The 23,073-nt window shown below is 48.2% G+C and overlaps 1 protein-coding gene across 2 annotated transcripts in view; it reads left to right on the plus strand.

The window, feature by feature from the left end:
- Positions 1 to 1,655: 1,655 nt before the first annotated feature.
- ELL2 (elongation factor for RNA polymerase II 2) overlaps positions 1,656 to 23,073 on the plus strand; it is a 38,869-nt gene continuing 17,451 nt past the window's right edge. For both annotated transcript variants that reach the window (XM_065861221.2, XM_071802439.1), the window contains exons 1-4: positions 1,656 to 1,803; positions 13,518 to 13,565; positions 20,334 to 20,455; positions 22,722 to 22,885. In XM_065861221.2, the coding sequence (XP_065717293.1) occupies positions 1,675 to 1,803; positions 13,518 to 13,565; positions 20,334 to 20,455; positions 22,722 to 22,885 (463 nt within the window). In that variant the 5' untranslated portion in view covers positions 1,656 to 1,674. The remainder of the gene's footprint in view (positions 1,804 to 13,517; positions 13,566 to 20,333; positions 20,456 to 22,721; positions 22,886 to 23,073) is intronic.

A 23,073-nucleotide genomic window follows, 5' to 3' on the forward strand; every position in this document is an offset into this window, starting at 1 on the left:
CTGGTCAGTTCAGCCCTGCTGGGAGATCCCTGGCCCTGCCGAGCTCGCCTGTGTTTCACCGCTTCAGGCAGGCGCAGCCTCCTGCTCTTTCTCACAGCAAAGCAGGAATCTCAGACACAGTGATAAGGTGCTCAGAGTTTCTCCCAGGCCTACGTTATCTAACACAGAGGTTCTGCTCATCAAGCTCACAAGGTCAGTAAAACAATTAATGTGATGCATGTGCTTTTTCTACAGACAAGTGCAAGGCACGTGAGCGTATTTACATTTAACTAATCTCTCCGCCAAATCTTCCGCTGTATTCCCATACAGGCCCCAACCTGACAGTGTTCAAGAAGAGACTGGACAACGTCCCCAGACACACGGGGTGAGCTGTGGGGTGTCCTGTGCAGGGACAGGAGTTGGACTCCATGATCCATGCAGAGGGACCTGGACAAGCTCAAGAAGTGGATCCATGCAAACACCATGAGGTTCAACAAGGCCCAGTGCCAGGTCCTGCCCCTGGTGGGACACCCCCGGTATCGGTCCCGGCTGGGGTGCAGGATGCAGAGCAGCCCCAGGAGAAGGACTTGGGGCACTGGGCTGAGAGATTGGCCATGAGCCGCCATGTGCGCTCGCAGCCCAGGAGCCAATGGTGCCCTGGGCTGCATCCCCAGCCCCGTGGGCAGCAGGTTTGGGGGATCCTGCCCCTCTGCTCCGCTCTGGTGAGACCCCCCTGCAGTGCTGGGCCAGCTCGGGGTCCTCAGCACAGGACACACATGGAGCTGCTGAGAGGGGCCAGAGGAGCCCCAGGAATGACTGAGGCTGGAACAGCTCTGCTGGGGACAGGTGAGAGAGCTGGGGTGTTCAGCTGGAGAAGAGAAGGTCTGGGGAGACCTTAGTCATGAGGATGGAGCCAGGCTCTTCTAGGTGACAACCAGTGACAGGACAAGGGGCAATGGGTGCAAACTGGAACACAGGAGGTTCCACTGGAAGAGGAGAAGCAACTTGTTGGGGGTGAGGGTGTCAGAGCCTGGCCCAGGCTGCCCAGGGAGGCTGTGGAGTCTCCTTCTGTGCAGACATTCAAACCCGCCTGGACCCCTTCCTGTGGAACCTCAGCTGGGTGTTCCTGCTCCATGGGGGGATTGCACTGGATGAGCTTTCCAGGGCCCTTCCAACCCCTCACATTCTGGGATTTTGTGATTCTTAGTGTGACTTTTCCAGACTTAAAAGTGACCCATGAGAAAGATGGGACAGACTATAGAGCAGGGCCTGTTGTGACAGGACAAGGGGTGATGGTTTAAACTAAAGGAGGGAGATTCAGGCCGGACATGAGGAAGGAATTGTTGTCCTGAGGGTGGTGAGAGCCTGGCCCAGGTACCAGAGAGGTGGTGGATGAACCATCCCTGGAGACATCCCAGGCCAGGCTGGACGGGCTCTGAGCAACCTGAGCTGGTGAAGATGTCCCTGTCATGGCAGGGGGGCACTGGGGGACGCTCCCTTCAGCACAAACTCCGGCCATTCCCGCCGGTCCCATCCACCCCCGCACACTATTCCGTTCCTCCCGGTGTCCCCGGCCGCGCTCCCCGCCCCCAGTGACGCCACAGCCCGGTGCCGCTGGGCGTGTCGCGGCTGCGCGGCGGGGCCGGCGGGGCGGGATGGCCGGAGCGGCCGGCGGCCGTTGAGGGGCCGCGGAAGATGGCGGAGCTGCGGGAAGGGGAGCGGTACGGGGTGTCCTGCGAGGACGGCTCGTCCCGAGTCACCGTCATGCACGTCAAGCTGACCGAGACCGCGGTGCGGGCGCTGGAGAAGTACCAGAGCTGCAAGGTGAGCGGCGCGGCTCCGTGGGGGGGTCACCGGGGTGTCCGTGTGTGCAGCCCCGCCGGGTCTCCTTGGCAGCCTCGGCACCCCCTCCCCCGCAGTGCCCGCGGGGCGCAGGTGCCGGGACACTCCTGGATCCCCACTCGTGTCCGCGGGGACGGGTCCGAGGAGCCCGGTGGCGGTTGGAGGTTGTTGCGCGTTCTCTCCGCCGCGGTGACACTTCGCAAACTTCCAGCGTGCCCGCTGACTGAAATTAATGGTTTTGTCATTACCCGGTGTTTACACGGGCTGTCCCCGCGGGTGGGCAGGGCCGGGTGTCCGTGGGGATGCAGAGGGGCTCGCAGCCAGCGAGCGCCCGTCCCAAAAGTGACTCAGGTATTTGATATTTGCAGCCGCAGCCGCGGGATCCCTGCGGCTAATTTAAAGTCATTTAGTGCAGGACGGACGGGTTCTGTCCTCCCGAGGAAGGATGAGGGATATAAAGGATGAGGGATATAAAGGATGAGGAGTATGAGGGGTGAAGGATGAGGGATGAGGGATGGAGGGATGAAGGATGAGGGAGATGAGGGATGGAGAGATGAGGGAGATGAGGGATGGAGAGATGAGGGATGAGGAAGGTGAGAGATGAGGGATGGAGGGATGAAGGATGAGGGATGAAGGATACTGCTGACCCACCTGCACCACAACCGGTGCTTGACTGGTGAAGAAATTTTTTCTTTGCACGGGATACCAAACAACAGTCATTTATTAAATTCAGGCTTGTCCACAATATGTCCTGCTGTTCTGCAACAGCTGATTTTTCACCCGTGTGATCATCAGGAAAACTTTGTGGATACGTCTAAACCACATTCTTTGCAAGTTTGGGGATTTGGGTTCATGGCTGTGACTATCATTAACTTGGCATTGCTTCTGGGATTGATTTTAACTCCCGTCTTGAAGAAGTCACATTCCCCCAAGGTTTTAGCCTGCTTTGTGGGCTTGGCCATTGGTACTCTCTTTTCTAATTAAATTTTCCGTCTCGTTCCAGAGGCGTTTGGGTTTGACCCCGAAATAGATAACTATGCTGAGAAAGCAGTTGCCGTGTTTGGTGGATTCTATATTCTCTTCTTTGTGGAAGGGATTCTTAAAGTGACATTGAAGGATGAGGGATGAAGGATGAGGGATGAAGGATGAGGGATGCCATCCTGCAGCCCATGGGATGCAGGTGGGACACGCTGCTCTGATCTCCCTCGTGATGGGATCCGAGCGCCAGGCAGCTCCGACTCCTCGTTTTGGGTATTTTGTGTGGTAATCGGGAGCGGAGATCCCCAGAGGTTGTGCACGCCTTGTGGAAGTGCGATATGTGGTGTTGTGGTTTGAAATCGGACACTTCTGTGTGTCCAGACACATGGCAAGCTGGAAATCATGCTGACTGTAAAAAACCTGCTTTCTTTACTGTAAGTAAATACATATTGGGAGAAGTTTAATTATTTCTAATTGATGAAACAACTTGGGTAAATAATTTACCTATTTTTTTTTTCCAAACCAGGATCAATTTCTGAGTTAATGCAATTTTGCATGAAAAATGAGTAATACATGCCTAATCATCAGGATATTGCAAACTGAATAAAGAGTTATTTGTGGTCATTATGATCAAGAAAATAATCAAAATTCTTTTCCCTATTTCACTGTTTCTTCATCTTCCTAGCAGTAAATGAGTCTCTAACGCGTCCTGCAGGTCTGCTTTCCGTAATCTGCTCCTGCTCGAGTCTGGATGTGCCATTTGAACAGTGGCAAGTGGAAGAGTAATAGAACATGAAAACTTCTAGGTCTGTTTTTCTAGCCTCTCGGTTTAGAAGGTGTAATATTTTCAGCTCTTCAACCAAATCACGCATTTCTGACTCTTGCACTGGCAGGAAAACCCGTGGTGCTTCAGGAAGCGACCCTCGGAGTTGTCTTACTGCAGATGCTTTTTGTTTGTTTTATTGGTGTTTGACAGGAATATCGCCGTTAGGGGATGCTGTCTCCGTTTAAGACAGGTCAGGTTTCGTTCTGCGAGCTCACACGTCTGTCTGGTGCCGCGGGAGGACAGGATTGATTGTCTGCAGCTGGTGAAACCTTCCTCCTCGATAGCTTAGCGCACATCTGTGTTGCTGACCTATTTCAGTTCTAACTGTGCAACCGAAAAATTTACAATGAAGGCTTAAAAAATCAGCATTGCTTAAACTGGGGAATGTAGTAAAGGGTATGCAAGGAAGCTGACCTGCAGTTCTGCTGTTGCCTCTGTTCTGTCTGTGTAACACAGATAGTATCTCAGAAAGTGTAGAGATGAGAAATCAGGATCACCCTCTGACTTACCTATCCCATCACCTGTGGAACCCAGCAGTTTGTAATCTGGCTCAGTGTTGTGGATTGCTTAACATACAGATTTAAACAGTCTGCATAAAGAATGGAGCACTCAGCCTCTGCTGAGGACTTTCTTAGCTGTCATGACAGTTAAAGAAAACTCGAAAGACTCTTAAATTCTTACATTAAATCATCTAACTGCAACTCCACCTTCAGAGACACAGAGCAGAGGTTGTGTCTGTGCAGCAGCTTGGTGCTGGTGAGTTCAAACCCTGATTCTCTTTGCCTCGCGTGCTCCATCACCATGTCCTGGCTTAGACTGGGTTCAGATGACAGAAGATATTCTTGCCTAGATTTCCTTTGGCAGTATTGAGCAGCATGCTTTAAAATCCTCGAGCATTATCTGTGGCAATATTAATTAATTTAAAGCACGGATTTTTTTTTTAATCAGGTTCTGTTTAGTGTGTAGTAATAGTTTGCCTTCGGTTGAGTGTTTGTTGCCCTCTGAGGCCAGCGATTCTGCTGCTCTGCAGAGCGAGCGGCGAGACGTGCAGGACGGTTCTCCGGTGCATCCGTGTCCTGTGGACAGGCAATGTCTGGGGTCCAGCTCCCAAAGCAGAGCTGAGCATTCCCTGCTCAGCTGCTCCGGCATCTTGCTGCTGCCAGACCTGGTGCATCACCTCCTGTATCCCTTGTATTGCTCCCCGGGATTTTGCTGAACCCGTTTATTGAGTTGTGGGGTTCTTTTCAGAGAGGTGAGGGGTTGGAAGGGACCTGGAAAGCTCATCCAGTGCAATCCCCCCATGGAGCAGGAACACCCAGCTGAGGTTCCACAGGAAGGGGTCCAGGCGGGTTTGAATGTCTGCAGAGAAGGAGACTCCACAGCCTCCCTGGGCAGCCTGGGCCAGGCTCTGACACCCTCACCCCCAACAAGTTGCTTCTCCTCTTTCAGTAGAACCTCCTGTGTTTCAGTTTGCACCCACTGCCCCTTGTCCTGTCACTGGTTGTCACCCAGAAGAGCCTGGCTCCATCCTCCTGACACTGCCCCTTTCCATATTGATCCCCAGGAATGAGTCCCCCCTCAGTCTCCTGTTCTCCAGCTCCAGAGCCCCAGCTCCCTCAGCCTTTCCTCACCCGGGAGATGCTCCACTGCCTTCAGCATCTTGGTGGCTGCGCTGGACTCTCTCCAGCAGTTCCCTGTCCTTCTGGAGCTGAGGGGCCACAACTGGACACGATATTCCAGGTGTGGTCTCCCCAGGGCAGAGCAGAGGGGCAGGAGAACCTCTCTGACCTACTGACCACCCCCTTCTAACCCACCCCAGGTCCCATTGGCTTCCTGGCCACAAGGGCCCAGTGCTGGCTCATGGTCACCCTGCTGTCCCCAGGACCCCCAGCTCCCTTTCCCCTACACTCCTCTCTAATAGCTCATTCCCCAACTTATACTGGAACCTGGGGTTGTTCCTGCCCAGACGTCAGGCTCTACAGTTGCCCTTGTTTCCTTTTTCCATGCCGGTGCGGTGCTGGATGGAGGCGCAGGGGAGGTGAGGCGATGGGAGGGCATGGAGCGCATGGCCAGGGTCAGCGGTGGGAGCAGAACCTCCCTTTTCCAGTGGCAGCTGATTAGATTAGCTCAAGTTATAGTGCTGAACTCCACCCTCTGTGCAGAAATTTAGCCCAGCAACAGAACAAATAATTCACCTTTTGCTGGCTTAGCTGTAAAGTTGGCTACTATATGATCCTCAGGAGCAGCATAAAGAGAACAGGTTACAGACGAGTGCAGTTGTTTTACCTTGGCGTGCATGGGACCTCTCGTCTGGCTTGGCTACAACATACAATTTCACTCTGGCTGGTGTGGTCGCACCTAATCTGCTGACTGCTCTGAAGAGATCGGGGAATGCCGCATAGAGCGGTGTCTGCAGAGCCGTGGGGACAGCGCTGTCCTCCACTGACACAGCTCTGTGCAGGATTAATGTCCGTCTACAGTCGTGTTTCAGCTGTGCTTCTCCAGGTGAAAGCAGCTGGAGGTGTGTATTTTATTCTGCGTGCTGTTAAAGCAAAGCTTTTGGTCTGTAAGATTTGAGGATAGTTGTGACTCCTAGGAGTCTGTCTTACGTTTAAGTTTTTATTCTTCAAACAGTTTTTGGGGTGTTGCAGCTGCAGAACTGCTGAATCAGCGAGTGTATGAGCCGCAATGTTTGCCTGATGTTCCCCCAATCTAACTAAATGAAATGGAGTCATAGGGCTCTGCCATATTTCATTTACCAGGGTTGAAATTCCCTGTGGCTCACGTCTGCCCCAAAAGCTGGGATTTTGTCTGGTGCTTAGAACACTAGGTTTTTTTTTTTTGCAAAGGTTGGCATTTTGGGGAGCTCCGACAGCATCGTTCTGGGAATGAGGATGTGCTTCTGCTCACAGATGGGACAGAGGATTTGCTTTTGTGCTTCTGAGGTGAGTTCAAAGGTGGACACCTTGTTCGTTAGTCTTTTCAGAACTGCAGCTTGCGTGTGTCCACAGCTGTGATGGGTTTAGGTTGAGGTGCATCAGGATGGGCTCTGGCACCTGTAGTGGGGCAATGCCACCCCAGAGGAGCAACTGGGGAGAGATCAAGGTGGGACTTGGCTGCAGGGGGAACTAAAGTTGGTGACACAAGAAGACTGGGAAAATAAGCCTGAGGGAAAGAGAAAAGCAGACTGATGTTAACTGAGAGTGATGGAGAAGACCGGGAGCAAGACTTTTTAGTAACTCTGAGTGGGGAGCTGGAGGATGAGGTTGGCTGGTTATAGAATCACAGAATTGTGGAATCATGGAATAGTCTGAGTTGGCAGGGACCTTCAGATGCCCTCCCTGCCATGACAGGGACACCTTCACCAGCTCAGGGTGCTCAGAGCCCGTCCAGCCTGGCCTGGGATGTCTCCAGGGATGGTTCATCCACCACCTCTCTGGGTACCTGGGCCAGGCTCTCACCACCCTCAGGACAACAATTCCTTCCCCATGTCCGGCCTGAATCTCCCTCCTTTAGTTTAAACCATCACCCTTGTCCTGTCACAACAGGCCCTGCTCTATAGTCTGTCCCATCTTTCTCATGGGCCCCTTTTAAGCACTGAAAGGTGCACTGAGGTGTCCTGGAGCTTCTCTTCTCCAGCTGAACACCCCAGCTCTCTCACCTGTCCCCAGCAGAGCTGTGCCAGCCTCAGTCATTCCTGGGGCTCCTCTGGCCCCTCTCCAGCAGCTCCATGTGTGTCCTGTGCTGAGGACCCCGAGCTGGCCCAGCACTGCAGGGGGGTCTCACCAGAGCGGAGCAGAGGGGCAGGATCCCCAAACCTGCTGCCCACGGGGCTGGGGATGCAGCCCAGGGCACCGTTGGCTCCTGGGCTGCGAGCGCACATGGCGGCTCATGGCCGATCTCTCAGCCCAGTGCCCCAAGCCCTTCTCCTGGGGCTGCTCTGCATCCTGCACCCCAGCCGGGACCGATACCGGGGGTGTCCCACCAGGGGCAGGACCTGGCACTGGGCCTTGTTGAACCTCATGGTGTTTGCATGGATCCACTTCTTGAGCTTGTCCAGGTCCCTCTGCATGGATCACATCCCTCAGGTGTGTCACCTGTACCACTCAGCTCGGTGTCATGCACAAACTTGCTGAGGGTGAACTTGATCCCACTGTTGATGTCGTTGATGAAGACGTTAAACAGCACTGATCCCCATATGGACCCCTGAGGGACAGCACTTGTCACTGGTGCCCATCCAGACATTGTGTCATTGACTGCTGCCCTCTGGATGTTACCAGCCAGTTCCTCATCCAGTGAACAGTCCACCCATCAAATCCATGTCTTGCCAATTCAGAGAGAGGGATGTTGTGGGAAACCATGTCAGAGGCTTTACAGAAGTCCAAACAGATGACACCCGTAGCCCTTCCTTTGTCCACTGATGCAGTTACTCCATTGTAGAAGGCTGGTGCTCACTTCTGTGCAAACGTAAGGGATGTGCCTGTGTGGCATCTCTGTCTCCGAGTTGCCAGTCTAAATGTACTGGTGGAGCGTTGATAAGTTGTGTCTGTTCTAGTTTGATTTCTTGAAATCTAAGATTGCATGTATCTGAACGTGTGATGTAACCGATAATGCAGAGCTGATCAATTGGAGCATAAGAGTACTTATTATAAATGCATTTTCCTCAGTGACTAGTTGACTGCAAGCTCTTTGGAACCTGTTTTCTTATGGCAGCAAGGCCTGGGTGACGTCACTGTGCGTTGCTTTTGTGTTGTTGCTAACTTTGAGTCCATTTTCAAAGAAATCTGTTAGCAGGGGAAAAAATATATATCCTAATCCCTACAGTTTCTTTGGGGTAGCTGTGTGTTAGCTATAGTTCTTCCAGGAGTATGAATGCGTTACCTTTCCACAGAATCCTCGTCCGGCGCCCAGGGCTGTGCCCTGCCGAAGTCAGAGGTCTGGTATGGAGTGACGAAGGCACGTGTCCTGTTTCAGGTGTCAGGAGGTTGTGGCTGATGAGACACGGGGCAGCAGGAATTGCTTAGGGCAGAGAGATGCTCTCCTGGCAAACGCGGTGGCTCGGTCGTGGTGCCTTGTGTGTACCCTGCACCGGTGATCGCTGGAGGTACAGCTCAGCTGAGCGTCCACAGCGACGTGGTGAGGTGGCTTGGACTCATTTCAGGTTTCATGGCCCCTGAAAGGGAAAAGGTTTGTTCCGTTTCTTTCCCTTGCAGAAAACGACCCGTTCGGCTGTGTTTTTGAATGTCTTCTTCTAGGTTAGTGAGTTAAATCACAGAATCCCAGAATGTCAGGGATTGGAAGGGACCTGGACAGCAGATCCAGTGCAATCCCCCCTCTGGAGCAGGAACACCCAGATGAGGAGGTTATGGAAGAGACCCACAAGTGCTGGAAGGAGCTGTGGGCTGTTGAGCAGATTATGACCATGCAGCAAGAATACAACTTTCATTCTCCTGTACAGCTAGGTAGATCTATCGGTCAGTTTCCCTCAGAAAGGCAGTCCTGCCTCCTGGCCCAGCACCTCCACCACTTTCCCCCTCCCCAGGCTCCTCCTGTCGGCCCCAGGGCTGCAGCATCAGTGCTGTGGCTCCAGGAGGTGGGATGAGCTGATGGGATGCACCAGGTTGGCCTGTTACCCTCTTTGCATCTGCTCCCTGCTTTGTGTTAACCCCATCCTGGTGCTGGCGGTCTGGTTTTGGCACCAGGCGGTCGCGTGTTCCCATTTGCAGCACCCCTGGTGTGCACTGCGACTGCTGCGAGCTGCTCATGGGGACAGTGCGGGGAACTGGGAGCCACCAGTGACAGTGTCAAGTGCCAACGAGTCTCACTGAAAATCAAAACTTGAATTTTTTACATCTGACACCCAAAACTACCAGGTGATGCGGATCTTAATTGTCTCTTTCTGTTACTACTTGTAAAATGGTAGTAACACCTGCTTATGGTGAACAGGAGGATAAAGGCACTGGTGTTGGTGAAGTACTCTTGGTGCAATGATGAGTGCCGTGTCTGTAGGGTCTGTATAGTAACCAGGTTGTGGAGCTGTGTGTTTCGGGTGTTCCTGGTTAGCGGGTACTGTCTGGATTGTGAGAAGACGTTGCATATTTAAAAAACAAAAGCCCCAACAAAACAGTGTAACTCCAAGACTAATCAGAGTGGATACACCAAAGGAGGTTAAATTACTGTTGTATCTCCATATCCATGTATTCAAATGGAAACCCCACAGCAGGGTTATTTGACTATATTCTGCGTCTGGGGTCAGAGCTGTTGATCTGAACTTCATTAAGCTCAGCCTGACTGGCTGCTTTGGTCTCTCGGTCGTCGCAGCTGTTGGGATGCGGCTGATGTGCTCGCTGGGGATCCTCTGCGCAGCGATACGCTGTCTGCAGTAACTTGTTGGACTTTATCAGTGCAGGTAGTCTTTCCTTCCAAGTGCTTTTTCTTCTTGCAAGGAGATCTCTAATTCCCAGCGTGAGTTGTGCTGACCCAAGGCCATAAACTTAGGGACATAGTTTGGTGACAGAGTTGGGTTAACGCTTGGACTTGCTGATATTGAGGGTCTCTTCCAACCTAAAGGATTCTGTGTTTCATTATCGACAACTTTTTTGGGCTCGGTGGGTGGCTGTAGTCCCTGAGGCAGGGAAGAGAGCTCAATGGAAAGAGGAGGAGGCTGTTGGGGAAATCCTTATGCTGGCATTGCTGAGAGCACTGTTATCTTGTCGTAGCCTCCTGCTACGTAATACACAGCTCTGTAAAAATTATCAAAGCCTATGAAAAGTGTTACTATACATCACAGCCTCTAATGTGCTGATGCGAAGGCATCTTCTGCTCACTCTGAGTCAGCGTGCCTGGAACATAGTAGATAATTAGCTTCATATACCAGGGTGGTGCCTCATAAATATCTGAGTTACTTGCAGCGTGCCGTGTGTGTGCAGATCTTGAGTCTTGCAAGCAGACGCAGTCCCTGCCCAAAGACTATTAAGCAAAAGAGTGAACCTGGAGAAGACAAGCCAGCTAGTTCTTGAGGTTTTGTGCCCCAGATTAGAGCTTTAAGACCTGAATGTCACAGCAGCTCTAACTAATATATTTTTTTAACCTCTTCTGTAGTATCTTGCTTTCCACCTGCCTTGATCCGTGATTATTCCTACTCTTTAGTGAGGCGGTGTGCACGTTGCTCCAGCTGTTTCAGGCGCTGACAGTTTTTTCCAGGTTCACCTCCTTGGATTAACTAGGCAGGGCTCTGGAGTTTATACCCCAGGTGTGGGGTTGTGGGGTTTTCAAGTTTGTGCTGTTCCAGAAGTTTTGGGCTGAACTGGCCAAGCTGGTGAGGGTGCATTGGCAGGAGGAATTAGCTCACATGTTCTTCGTGGAGGCAGCAAGTCCACCTCTGATTTCCTAGATCTCAGTCCTAGGGCCGCTTTCGCTTAACATATTGAGCAATAGCCTGGAGAAGATACTGAGATCTCAAAGTTTGGAAGAGATACTTGCGTTTTTCAGGTGGTTCCGGTCGCTGGAGGTGTTTAAAAAGCATTTACATGAGGTTCTCGGGGACATAGTTTAGTGCTGGAGTTGGGTTATGGTTGTACTCGGTGATCCTGAGGGTCTCCTCCAACTGAAATGATCCTGCAATTCTATGAAAGTGATGCTGAGGAGCTCTGGAAAGACCTTGCTCATCTGAATTGGTGTCAAAGAAGATGGAATATTGTTTTCACCACAGGTAAAGTAACCTGTAGGGGCAAACATAAGCTCTGCATGACATGAAACTTGGAACAGGCAGTTGTAGCTACAAGATGAGAGATTTTGGAGTCGCCATTTGCAGTCCTTGGAAAGGATTAGTTCCATGACCGCCTGGGCGGGTGTTGAGGGTGATGGGGAAGGGTCCCTTTGGTGCTGTGTAAAGCATCCACATTCCAAGTCACCTGTGGACTCCTGGTTTGTCAGTGGGTTCAGATAAGGGCTGGACTAATTCGTGGACAAATGTGTCTGAATAGGTGGAGAACGGGGCTGATGAGGGATGCAACCGCGGACACCCCAACGAGGGAAATGGGCGTAGGAAGGTGGTGGGACTCCTGGGCTCCCACAGAACGTCACACTCTTGGCTGCGAGAAGAAAGCGCAGGAAAACTGTGTGATCCTGAGGGAGCAGGGGGACGGGGTTTGGAGGAGCTGCAGGTCCACGTGGGGGCTGTTCAAACCGTCAGGTTGTTGGATGCTGTGGGGACAGATTTGGTGGCAGGGCCAAGGTCCCTGCTTCAGCAGCCTGGTGCTCCAGACCGCCTGCCAACGAGTATACGAGACCTTTCTGCTCGATGCCCTGCTAAATTTATGTATTTTTTTAGCATCATTTCCTTGTGCTGCGGTACAGGAGGTGGCTGGTGAATCAAAAATCAGCTTGTGTCAAGTTCTGTGAGCTGCTGTACCGAGGTGATGGCTGCTGCGTGGTCCTGCACCCTCATGGCATAGCCTGTCTGGTTTGGTGTTTTGTGAAGTGCCTTCATACATCAATTTCTGTGTACAGCACTAAGCTTTATTCTGGAAAACCTCTGACAAAGGCTTGGGTTCATAACTGTGCGCTGGACTTGGCGTTTTTTAAATGAATTTACTTACATGTGGACAAGCAGGCAGGTATGTCAATAATGTCAATAATGTCAAACTCAGGTGACTTGTAAAACTTGGCTTTGAGTCGGAGGGTTTGTGGAGCAGATGAATTGGCAGCAAGCCATTTCGGGCCTTAAGGTTGTATGTGTTTTTGGCTGCTCCATAACCTCAGCATATAGGCCTGCAGTTGTGGAAAAGCAAGAATAATGATTTTGAAAGGGTCCATAGACACTTGCTTTTGCTGCAATAAAGTCTGTATTCATTAGGATTTCATCGTTTGGTGCAACTTGTTGAGCGTGTTTGCAGAGAGCTGGGAAACGCTCTGTAGCACCCCGTGGACACAACCTGGCAGATCGGGGCTGTCAGCACAGCTGCCCATATGTTTTCGGGTCCAGCACCGTGGTTTCGGGATTCAGTAAAGCTGAGCAAAGTCAGCATTGCTGCTAAAACGGGATATTCTTATCAGCGGGCTCCTGCTGGCAGCGTCGGTGCTGCTGTTTGGGCTGTGCTGAGGAGCAGACCAGACCACAAGCCAGCTTGCGACAGACAGAAGTAGTTTCCCACTAGCAACCTCCTTAATTTTTAAATTTTGTTCCCTTTATATTTGCAAGTCCTCACGGACCACGGTGTCAGCACAGAAGCCGAGCAGGACTCTTCCATTCTCTTAGGAACAGGCTGCGCTTGGTGCCGTGGAGTTACAGAGGCAGGGTGCAGGTGACTTTTGTTATTTTTGGCCATACTGCACTATTTCCCTTGGCAGATAGTTGGCTGAAGAAACAAAGATTGTTGGGGGGAACTCGGAAGCTTTTGGAATGAGGTTGATGGTACTGAATCTCTTTTGGTCTTTCAGATGTGTTAGCTGAGGTTAATTAGCTTAATTTAAGAGCGAAAGAGCAGAGGAGGGGTGGTGCCCCTCGTGGCGGTGGCCGGGCTGTCCGCATTGCTCGGGAGGTGTTGCGGTGGGAGGTTTGGTTTCCAGCATCACCATTTCAATCTATAAACCACCAGGACAGCAGGGCATGGTTTGGGAAGGGGAAAGCAGGCTGGTTTGGGCCCCCACATTCCATGGTACTTTGAGGAGGGGTTGTTTCTCCTTTCCGTGCCAGCAAATACCTTTTGTACAACGCTCAGTGCCGTCCGTGACTCCCTGTGGTGTCCAGGTGTCCTTGCTGAGACCAACAAAGCTCCGGCTCTCGGAGTCCTCGGCACCGAGCAGGGAAACCCCGGGGCTGCGAGAGCCTCGAAATAGCTTTTGCTGGGGTTTGTCATTTTGCTTACGTTCTACTTGTTTTCTTTCGTAGGATTGTGTTTCTTCTCAACCTTCAATTCAGTTTCAAGGATCCCAAGGGGTGAGTATTTTGTCGTCTTGTTATAATGGGAAATAAATGCGATGTGGGTTAACCGCTTTCACTTATTTTAAATAAAATACATCCTACAAATGTTCTGAAGATCTGCTTAACACCAGGTATGTTTCATTGTATATTTACTTAAAAATTGTAGCTGAAACAGGAAGAGAATCATGCTGTAAGTATGCTTCTTTTAATCTTGCTTTTGTCACCTTTTAGCCAATATTTGAAAGCAATGGGAGTGACTTGTAAGGTGTCAACTGAGTAGTGCAAATTTAACGTCTTACAATGGACTTTAAGTGGTTGGTTTCAACGTGTGAAGCGTAAGTGCAGCTTTGAGGAGTGGGGTTTGTTATACCAGAGACTACTGATGCTTCTTGGACCTGTTGTGAAACCCTAATAAATTATTTCAAGCCTGTTGATGGAAAATAGGAAGAGTTGTGGCCTCCTAAAAGCTACGGGTCCTGTTGAACAATCACTCAGTGGTGCAAACTGGAGAACTAAAGCTGAAGGTAAAATTAAATGCAGGCTGTGATCTCTAACAGGAATGATTTAAGATTTTAGGTTTAGTATTTGAACTTTAAGGGATGGCCAAAGACTTGTTTTTAAAGACTGAAGATTGTGCCTATTGTGCTGCCAGCCTTAATTCAGATCCATTAACTGGTCCAGTTTTCCATATAATAACTGTGCCGTGCTTGTGTACAGAGAGCTGGAAAGGAATGAGGGGAGGATGGGTAAGGTTTTTATGCCAGTGTGAGGACATATTCCTGCCCAAAGGTGTGAGACTTCAGTCCTGATCCAGCATCGGTTTGGCTGAACAGGACTCAGATGCTGGTAGAATTGTGTCTATAACAAAGCTGCTTGTGCAAATCAAAGTCCCTTGATGCTGCACTTGTGAGAAAATCCTTTCTCGTTACAGCTTATTTGCAATTTAAACTATACGGGCAAAATAATTCCCTTGCTGGAATTAATAACAATGAGCCAAAACCGCTGTGCCAGGGAGAGTGGCTGGGAGCACAGATCGAGATCGTGCTCCCATCAGGAGGGAAGTTGGATTTGCTAATTGCGCTGGGAAGTAATCCAGTAATGCAGATCTGCTGGCGAGGGACGGAGCAGGAGCTGCGTTCAAAATGAGCTCTCGGAGTACAATAATTAACCTGGCTGTCGGGGTGAAGAAATTACCAGCGCGCTTCATCAATGCTGCACCCTCTCTCGCTCTGCGAAATTTCACATGCTGCTTTAAAACAGTAGTATGTGAGGTCTGAGATGTTACTGGGCTGGGTGAGACTATTTCTCAGCTGTAAAAATCCAAACCAAACCCAATAGCCTGTAGTTTTTATCAAAAACTATCAAAATCTGAGAGTCACAAGACTTCCGATGAGCCAAATGTTAATTTACAGTGGTGTCACCTTTGTTTCTGATAACAAGTTCATCCAGGTATGTGCTTTTTCATTATGAAACTCAACAGTAAGGTTTGCTGCGGTGCTCTGAGAGATGGAAACGTCTGCAGGCGCCTTGCTGCAGGAGCAGTGATCTCTTACATTACTTTTCAGATCTGTCCATAACTAAGGAAATGCAAACTATGTAATTTATTGTGGGAGACTCCTAGATCCTAAGTCTCTGCAATAGAAGCAGAAATTTAAGGCCGTCAATACAGATGGTAAATTAAAACAGGATGTTTACTACCATACGTACAACAGGAGGGAAGTTGTTAGCTCCTTGTTTCTGTATGTTGTGTAGCCACATTCTGAGTATTTCCAGCATACACAAATTGTGTGGCAGACAACTGGCCCTTTGCAAGGCTCCCATCCCATCCCATCCCATCCCATCCCATCCCATCCCATCCCATCCCATCCCATCCCATCCCATCCCTCCTCCAAACTGGTTTCCAGTGGCAGATCAGAGCTCTCAGGGTGTGTTTCCCAGTGACGAGGTTGCAGGTTACCTACGACAGCCATACATTTCCTTAAATGTTGCCAAAAACAAGCAGTGGTTTTGTTTGTCTGCTGAGGGTGCTTCCTCTGCAATTCAGGCAACTATCTGACTCCCAGCTGAGGATAAAACACTACTGTTGAAATAAAAGGCTTTTTAAAAAATGTTCCATCTCTACACACGTTCTAGTCCCAGTTCTCTATGGATAATGGGAGAAGCTGGAGTGGAGAAATAAAAGGGACTTTCTGACTAGGGGTGGTGAGGGTTGTGTCAGATGTGGGGATTGGGAAGAGGAGCTTTACGCTAAAAGCGGATATTCCCTTCTACTAAATCCATTAGATGGTAACAAATCGCTGGCTGGTTTGAGGAATTCAAAGTGATGTTTTAAAGCAGGCTGAGGAGAGCCTTGACTTTTCTCCTGTCACTTAAATGTGAAACCTTATTTTCATTTGAGAAGACTTAGAAGTGACCTCTACATCCTCTTGTTTCCAAACAGCTTGCAATAATAAAACTTTACAGTTTTATCCTGAAGTCTCAAATTTCTAAAGCAGAAAAACGATAAGACTTCATCTCCACAGAAGGTCTGTTCTTCCGATATTGTTTTTGTACCCTGTGCTGAGAGCTTTTTTGATCTTTAAATCCGAGAGGACCCTGTACCAGCTCAGTCCTGGGATGTCCTTTAGCACATGGAGCCGGCACCTTCCTGAGTTTCGGCGCGTGGATGAACAGGTGTGATGTCCTGACCGCCCGCACGCCGCTGCACAGCGCTCCCCTGCGCCCGGTGGAGCTGAGCCCGGCTGCGAGAAGCAGCGGCTGCGTCGTGGTTCAGCTGGAGGTGCTCCAGGAAAGGAGGATTCTCCTGTGAATGCGCTGCTGTGTGTGCTGCAGCCACAGCGCTCAGGAAGCTGCCCTAGAAGAGAACTTCTTTTTTTCTCTTTTTTTCTCTTCTCTTTTTTCTCTCCTTTTTCTCTTTTTTTCTCCTTCTTCTCTTTATCTCTTTATCTCTTTTTCTCTTTTTTCTCTTTTTCCTCTTTTTCTCTTTTTCTCTTTTTATATTTTTTCTCTTTTTTATATTTTTTCTCTTCTCTTCCCTTCCCTTCCCTTCCCTTCCCTTCCCTTCCCTTCCCTTCCCTTCCCTTCCCTTCCCTTCCCTTCCCTTCCCTTCCCTTCCCTTCCCTTCCCTTCCCTTCCCTTCCCTTCCCTTCCCTTCCCTTCCCTTCCCTTCCCTTCCCTTCCCTTCCCTTCCCTTCCCTTCCCTTCCCTTCCCTTCCCTTCCCTTCCCTTCCCTTCCCTTCCCTTCCCTTCCCTTCCCTTCCCTTCCCTTCCCTTCCCTTCCCTCCCTTCCCTTCCCTTCCCTTCCCTTCCCTCACTCTCCCCTTCCCCTCCCCCTCCCCCTTCCCCTTCCCCTTCCCCTTCTCCTTCCCCTCTCATCATCCACTGCGTAAATCTAAGGGTGAATTACCATCTGCAACAGAGAAAATACTCTAATCGCCAAGAATTTCACATAAAGTTGCTGCTTGTTATTAGGAATCACGGTTAAGGAAGGAGAAAATGAGGCTAGAAGTTAAGTTTTAACGAGCAGCAGTACTTATTAGCGAACACACACACACAAAATGAGTTGTTGCCCGTCCCTTACAAGCCGTTTCTTCACTGCATTTCGCCTTCTGTGACAGCCCATACCGCGGTGTCACACTCATTTTCACTGGGGGCCACATCAGCCTCCTGGTCCCTTCAGAGGGCTGAATGCAATCTGAGGACTGTGTAAATGTAACTATTCCTACATTTATACATGTGGATCCCTTGAATTGCTATATATTGCTGTTTCACAGGCCACCCGGGTGGGGGAAGCCATGTAGTTATCATACTTGGTAGTTTGCTGTTTGGAAATATCCCTGTTTGCTGTAAGAGAATAGAGCAAGCTCCTTTTCAGCGTGTTGCACGACATGGACCAGCCAGATGTTCTTTATATATGGAGGGTTGAATACAAATCACAAAGGTGCTGACAGCAGGCTTGCTGCGCTGCTTCCTGATGCAAACAAAGGTTTATTTTCTGTTATGGATTAATGTGGTTGCAGTGTGTGCTTTGTTAATAAGGGCTTCTTGGCCACCTTCTGCAAGTACCGCTCAAATAGGGAAAGGAAACATTTTGCCACTATGCTTATCTCAGGTAATGCAGTATGTTAATTCTGATTAAGCGAAAAAATCTTTAAACTGCCTATTGAACACTTCAGAACCCTATAATAAAACTTTACAATTTAAAACCAGAATTGTTTATTCAAAACAAAGTGCTTATTCGCAGAAGTTGCTGAGTCTGTGAACTCCTTCGAAGTGTTGTGTTGTCTGGCGGGACACAGAAAGGAATGACGAATATGTCAACAGCAGTAAAACTTCATCTTAAGCGTTTAAGGTGGCGATTGTTTTTGCAACCCCAGGTGTTGTCAGCAAGTTTATCTGGTTCACGTATTGCTTTCTCTTTAAATGTGTTGATATCCTAGGAATGCTTTCTAGACTGCATATAACTTAAAATGTGACTTCCCTTGGAGCTTTTCCCAAGTTTATTAAACTGGGTTATCTGAATTATGACAAATCTCAAAAAATGTGCTTGTTCGAGGGACAAAGTTTTAGGCTGTGTGGATGTTCTGAATGGGTCCCCAAAAAGGGTCACAAAATGAAAGGCTTGTGTCTGCATTACAGATTAAATAATAACACTTTGGTTTTTTATTCCCAGGTTAGTTGCACTGCCACTTCTGAAGTAAATACTCCCACACAGTTCTTACATCCTCTTCATCCAATTTAGTGAATACCCAAGGAATGAGCATCTAATTCTTGCAAAGTTTGCGAAAAACGTATCCGAAAAATTCGAGTATTAAATTAATTTCTAGAGCTTGTAATTACTCATGGTGGTTGCAGTCGCTGGTTCCCTCGTCACTTTTGATATCTTTCTTGTTGAGTTTGTGTTTGAGAAGCCTTGAGCCATTCAGTGTTCCCGTTTGAGTTTGCACCTGATAAATCTGTTGGTGTAGGTTTCTCAGGCCCATGCCAGGGCAGACTTGTTTTCCTCCGTATCAGTGTGTGTCTTCAGTTTTTGGGAGAAATCAGACTTCCCTGGAGGGAGCGGAACAGCAACAAACATGTTTTCAAACATACTCCGAGACCAGCTCGTGTCTTAACATCATTGCATCAAAACACATTGAGCCGCTTTATGGTTTAATACCCATGGCAATTCTTCTGGAATTTTAAATATAGATGTTAGGGTACAGAAATTCCTAATGTTTAAGTGCGTGCATATATATTCTTTAGGCTGATGAACAGCAAGTGAAGATTTGCTCAAAATAAGCTTTGAGAATGAAGTCCAAGGACACAAAGCAATGTCCACCTCCCTCCCCTGCTCGGCCGTGTTCCCGAGGGCCAGCCCCACGGTTATCACAGTATATATTTATTGGTTTTCCGAAAAGTGTATCGTGCTAGAAAACGTGTCTTCTACAGTGGGTAGAATTCAAATTCTCAAATTAATACATACACACCTGCTGAATTTATAGTTAAACCAGTATGCTGAAACATTCAATCAATTGTACTTAATTCTATAGAAAGCAGATGAATTTTACTGTCGTTTGGGCCCCTGTGGTCTTCTTAGGTTGATGTTTATAGTAGCCTTCATAATCAGTAAAAGGTGAAGATGTGTATATAATTGAAGATTGTGTGTTCGGCAATTTACCTGATTTGTTTCCATTCTTGTATAAAATGCACAGGTTGCTCTTTTAAGCACACTACTACTTAAACTTAAGTAAAATAATATGATGTTCAGATGACTTGTCTTTCTCCTTCACGTCCAGTCACTGTCCCAAGCTGTTGGTAAAACGTCGCTTCTAATGATTAAAATACTGATAGAAATGGTAGCTGAGCTGTTTTGCAGTAGCACTTTGTATAAATGACATTTATGAAGACTAACCGATCTCACAAGCAAATATTGAGAGAAAGATTTCTAGGAGACTGTTGGATATTGCTTTTTCTTACCTTTATTTGTTAGTTGTGTTCAATATTCCATCAAAAATCCAAGCAGATTTCAAAAGAGTAGCTTTTTCGATTTACCGCAAGCTAATTTTACCTTCAGAATAAAGTAGCTGGATGTCACTAGTATTTGGTGCCTCAGTATTGTTTTGCATAGCAGCACACTGAAAAATGTGCCTATGCCAATAAACATTTTAATGATTCCCCATATTTACATTTTCAAGCTGCAGCAGAATGCAGCACATTCTGTACTAGATCACGGGTTCAGCCAAGGAAATCAAGTTTTGTTATATGTGACTAAACTTAGAAAAACCTATTTACATTTCACATTTATGCAAATAATTGCTGAGTAAAAGAATAAGGCTTTTAGCACCGGTTGGAGTTGAAATTATCTCTTATAGATTAAGAATTTTACTCATGTGGGTGTTGTTGTTTATTTTCCTTCTTGGAGCTTCATTTTGGCCGCACAAATCTCAGAGTTGGGGAAAATCTGCGCAAATTGCTCTGTTCTGTTTTGTTAGCTGAGCTTCAGCCTGTGTGATTAGACTCAGGCGCTGGCACTTGAAGTTAAGCACACGCATATTAATTGCAGTAGATGGGGAAGGATGACTTGCGACTTGGATGCTTTGCTGAACTAAGGGCTGCGACAAACGCACTCGGCGCTGGTTTCAGCGGGAGGATTGTGCCAAAGCAGCTTTTCTAGTGACGTGACTCAAATAACTTCAAAATCCTTGAAATACGTTTTCTCGTGTAAAATTATGGTCCTGGTTAATGGCAAGTAAAGGAGCGTGGATTGAAGCTTTTACATAAACCTTTTTTCTTGCCTTCTAGCATATTAAAATTCCCAGAGCTGATGCGCCAAATGAAGCACATACGTTTAACTTCTACGTGTCAAACGTTGGCAAAGATAACCCTCAGGGAAGCTTTGACTGCGTCCAGCAAACGGACTCAAGGTAAGTTTTACTTAGCATTTTCTTTCGTGGCAAATTTAAGTAGATTCTGTGGTTTTGAGCGTATAGCAAAACCTTTAACAGAAGCATGCTCCTACTGACAAGCTGCAGTAGAGAATTAATTCCTAGCAATAGCATGATTTCTTTCAAGTTATAAATATTCGCTTTTGCATAAAATTCTTTCTGGGTTTGCTCTTATAAAAAGTAACCTTTTGAGTACTTGGTGCTATTTTTAAAAGCATTTTGAGTTCGGTGTAGTCCAAGCTAGACCAGATCCATTCTGCAACCATATGTAAATATGATTATGGCTGGCAGCGTGCTGGGGTGCTGGCCACGATGGGTAGTTTCTTATTTTAAGAACCACATAACTTTGTGACCTTATCCGTAATTCCATGACCATGGCATTTCAGAACCCAAACGTAATACAGCAGCACCTTGTCCTGGTCCATTCCGCCAGGGTGAACAGTGTTAACATCTACCGAACAGGCAAGAAAATACTGTGATTTTACACAACATTTGCTTCAGCTTCTAGAATTTTGCATTCACCGTAGTATTGATGTGGCCCAGTGGTGCTGGTTGTCCCGTTTGATCGATGCCGACATCTCGGGTGGAGTTTGTGTTGATGTGAGGAGCCGACAGCAGACGGACACAGCGACGTGTCTCCAAAAAGTTCTTGGACACAGGAGAGCTTCTGCCCTCACTGCCGAAACAGAGATTCCCAGAGAGCAGGTTTTGGGAGCAATAAGAAAATGAGCTCATTTAATAACTCTCTGCCTAATGGGAGATCTCTCAGCGTCCTCATCTTTCTTCCTCCCCTTGCATTAGGTCTGTTGTGCTACAATACAGCCTTTCAGTGACCTCATTGAACTGACGGGGCTGGGAGAAGCTGAGTGGTTTAGTGGGGGAGCCTGGGGCTTGCATGTTTGCTTGGTTTTGGTTAAACTCTTACCTGAGGCACAAAGCCGGCAGCCGGGGTGATGTGAAGGGTCCTGCCTTGCTGCTGGTGAGCATCTCTGAGGGCACTTTCTTCTTGGGAAGAAGCACCTTCACTTGAATTAAGCTCTATTTTTTGATGTAAGATTGCATTTCAGCTGCTTTAACTCTGAATATTTCTGGATAGCGTGCCTAGGTAGTTTTAATGTGATTTTATTTTGCTCATCTACTTCAAAATCTAATTCAGGCTAGCTTTTCCAAAGTTCTTTGTAGCCACCTCTCAGTTTGTGCAAAGTGCTTGCAAAGTTAATACAAAATTTGCGTAGTGTTACATCCGGAGTCGTTTGAAACAATAAGACCAGAAAGGACTTCTGCAGGGTGTCTGGTCTAATTTTCAGCTCAAGTCAGGTCTAACTTCAAAACTGGCTTGGATTTTGAAAATGCCCAGCCCGAGGGTCTTAGTGCTTGGCTGTTCCTGTGGTGAAAAAGCACATAAAAGGCAGCAATATTGAAGGAAATGGGCGATGGGTAAAAGCTGTGCTTTAGATGGCAAGAAGGACTCTTTTTTCCTAGCGAATGTGCTGATTTTGGAGTGAGGAATCATTGCGTAGGTCTAGGCTATGGACTAAACTGTAGATGTGCCGTCTTGAAATATTTGTCGGTGGCTTGGTCCAGCTTTGTGAGGTCCAGAAATTACGTGGCAGGTTGAGACATGAGTTTCTTGACCCTTTTGGAGCCATGATGGGGAGTTTTAGCGTGGTTGAAATGTTTTGGGTTAGCTAGAGCCGGTGCCCTTTCTCTGGTCAGAGTTGTTGCCGTGGGGGGTGCGGCACAGTGTACTCGTTAAGAGTGGTGCTAATTAGGCCAGTTCAAACGAAGCCGCGGGGACATGGGCAGCGCGGGCTGTGCAGAGCTCTTGGGGCAAGGACGGCTTGTCCTCCGCGGGCCTGGGGCTGCCTGGGGCCACCTCAGGCAGAGTTACACCTTACAGAGGGTGTGAAACCTCTGGGACCCGAGCTGCCCGCCATTAGGGTTGTGATGTGACGTGAGTTGCCCTGTCATTGTCATTGCAGCCGTGATCAGTTCCACCACCAGCAGTGCCCCGAGTCTGCCTCTCAGGTGCAATTATGTGAGGAAATGTCATTACATTGACAGGTAAAACTGATACAGTTTGGCTGCACGGAGGCAATTTTAGATGTATTTATGGCCTAGCTAGCTGTCAGAACTGGAAAACATACTTATTCACCTGTTAAGACAGGTTTTAAAGTTCCTGATACAACCATACTTCTAAACCTGAACTAGTGCTCGGGCTCAACCTTTTTCAATGTTTTTATAGTTCTGGAGCCTCGCAACTCAGTTGCCTGGGATCTATACAGAATAAAATTACAGTATGTGCAACAAGCGATTCCTATCAGACGACCAGAGAGCGCATGACCCAGGCAGAAGAGGAGTCGCGCAATCGAAGTGCAAAGGTTATTAAACCTGGTGGACCATTTTTAGGTATGGTTGTATTTCATTTTCTAATAGCTGTCTGTAAGATTTCAAATCCGGTAATTGATCTTTTCAGTGCATCCTCGGGAAAGGTGGTGTCCGCAGAGGTCTCAGGTGTAGGTAGCTTGCCCTCACTTGGCAGATTTGCCGTCTCCTGTTGCTGCATTCAGACATTAGACTTTTTTTCCTTCCATTTT

This window comes from Patagioenas fasciata, chromosome Z (genome assembly GCF_037038585.1).
Source record: "Patagioenas fasciata isolate bPatFas1 chromosome Z, bPatFas1.hap1, whole genome shotgun sequence".
Lineage (NCBI taxonomy): Eukaryota > Metazoa > Chordata > Aves > Columbiformes > Columbidae > Patagioenas > Patagioenas fasciata.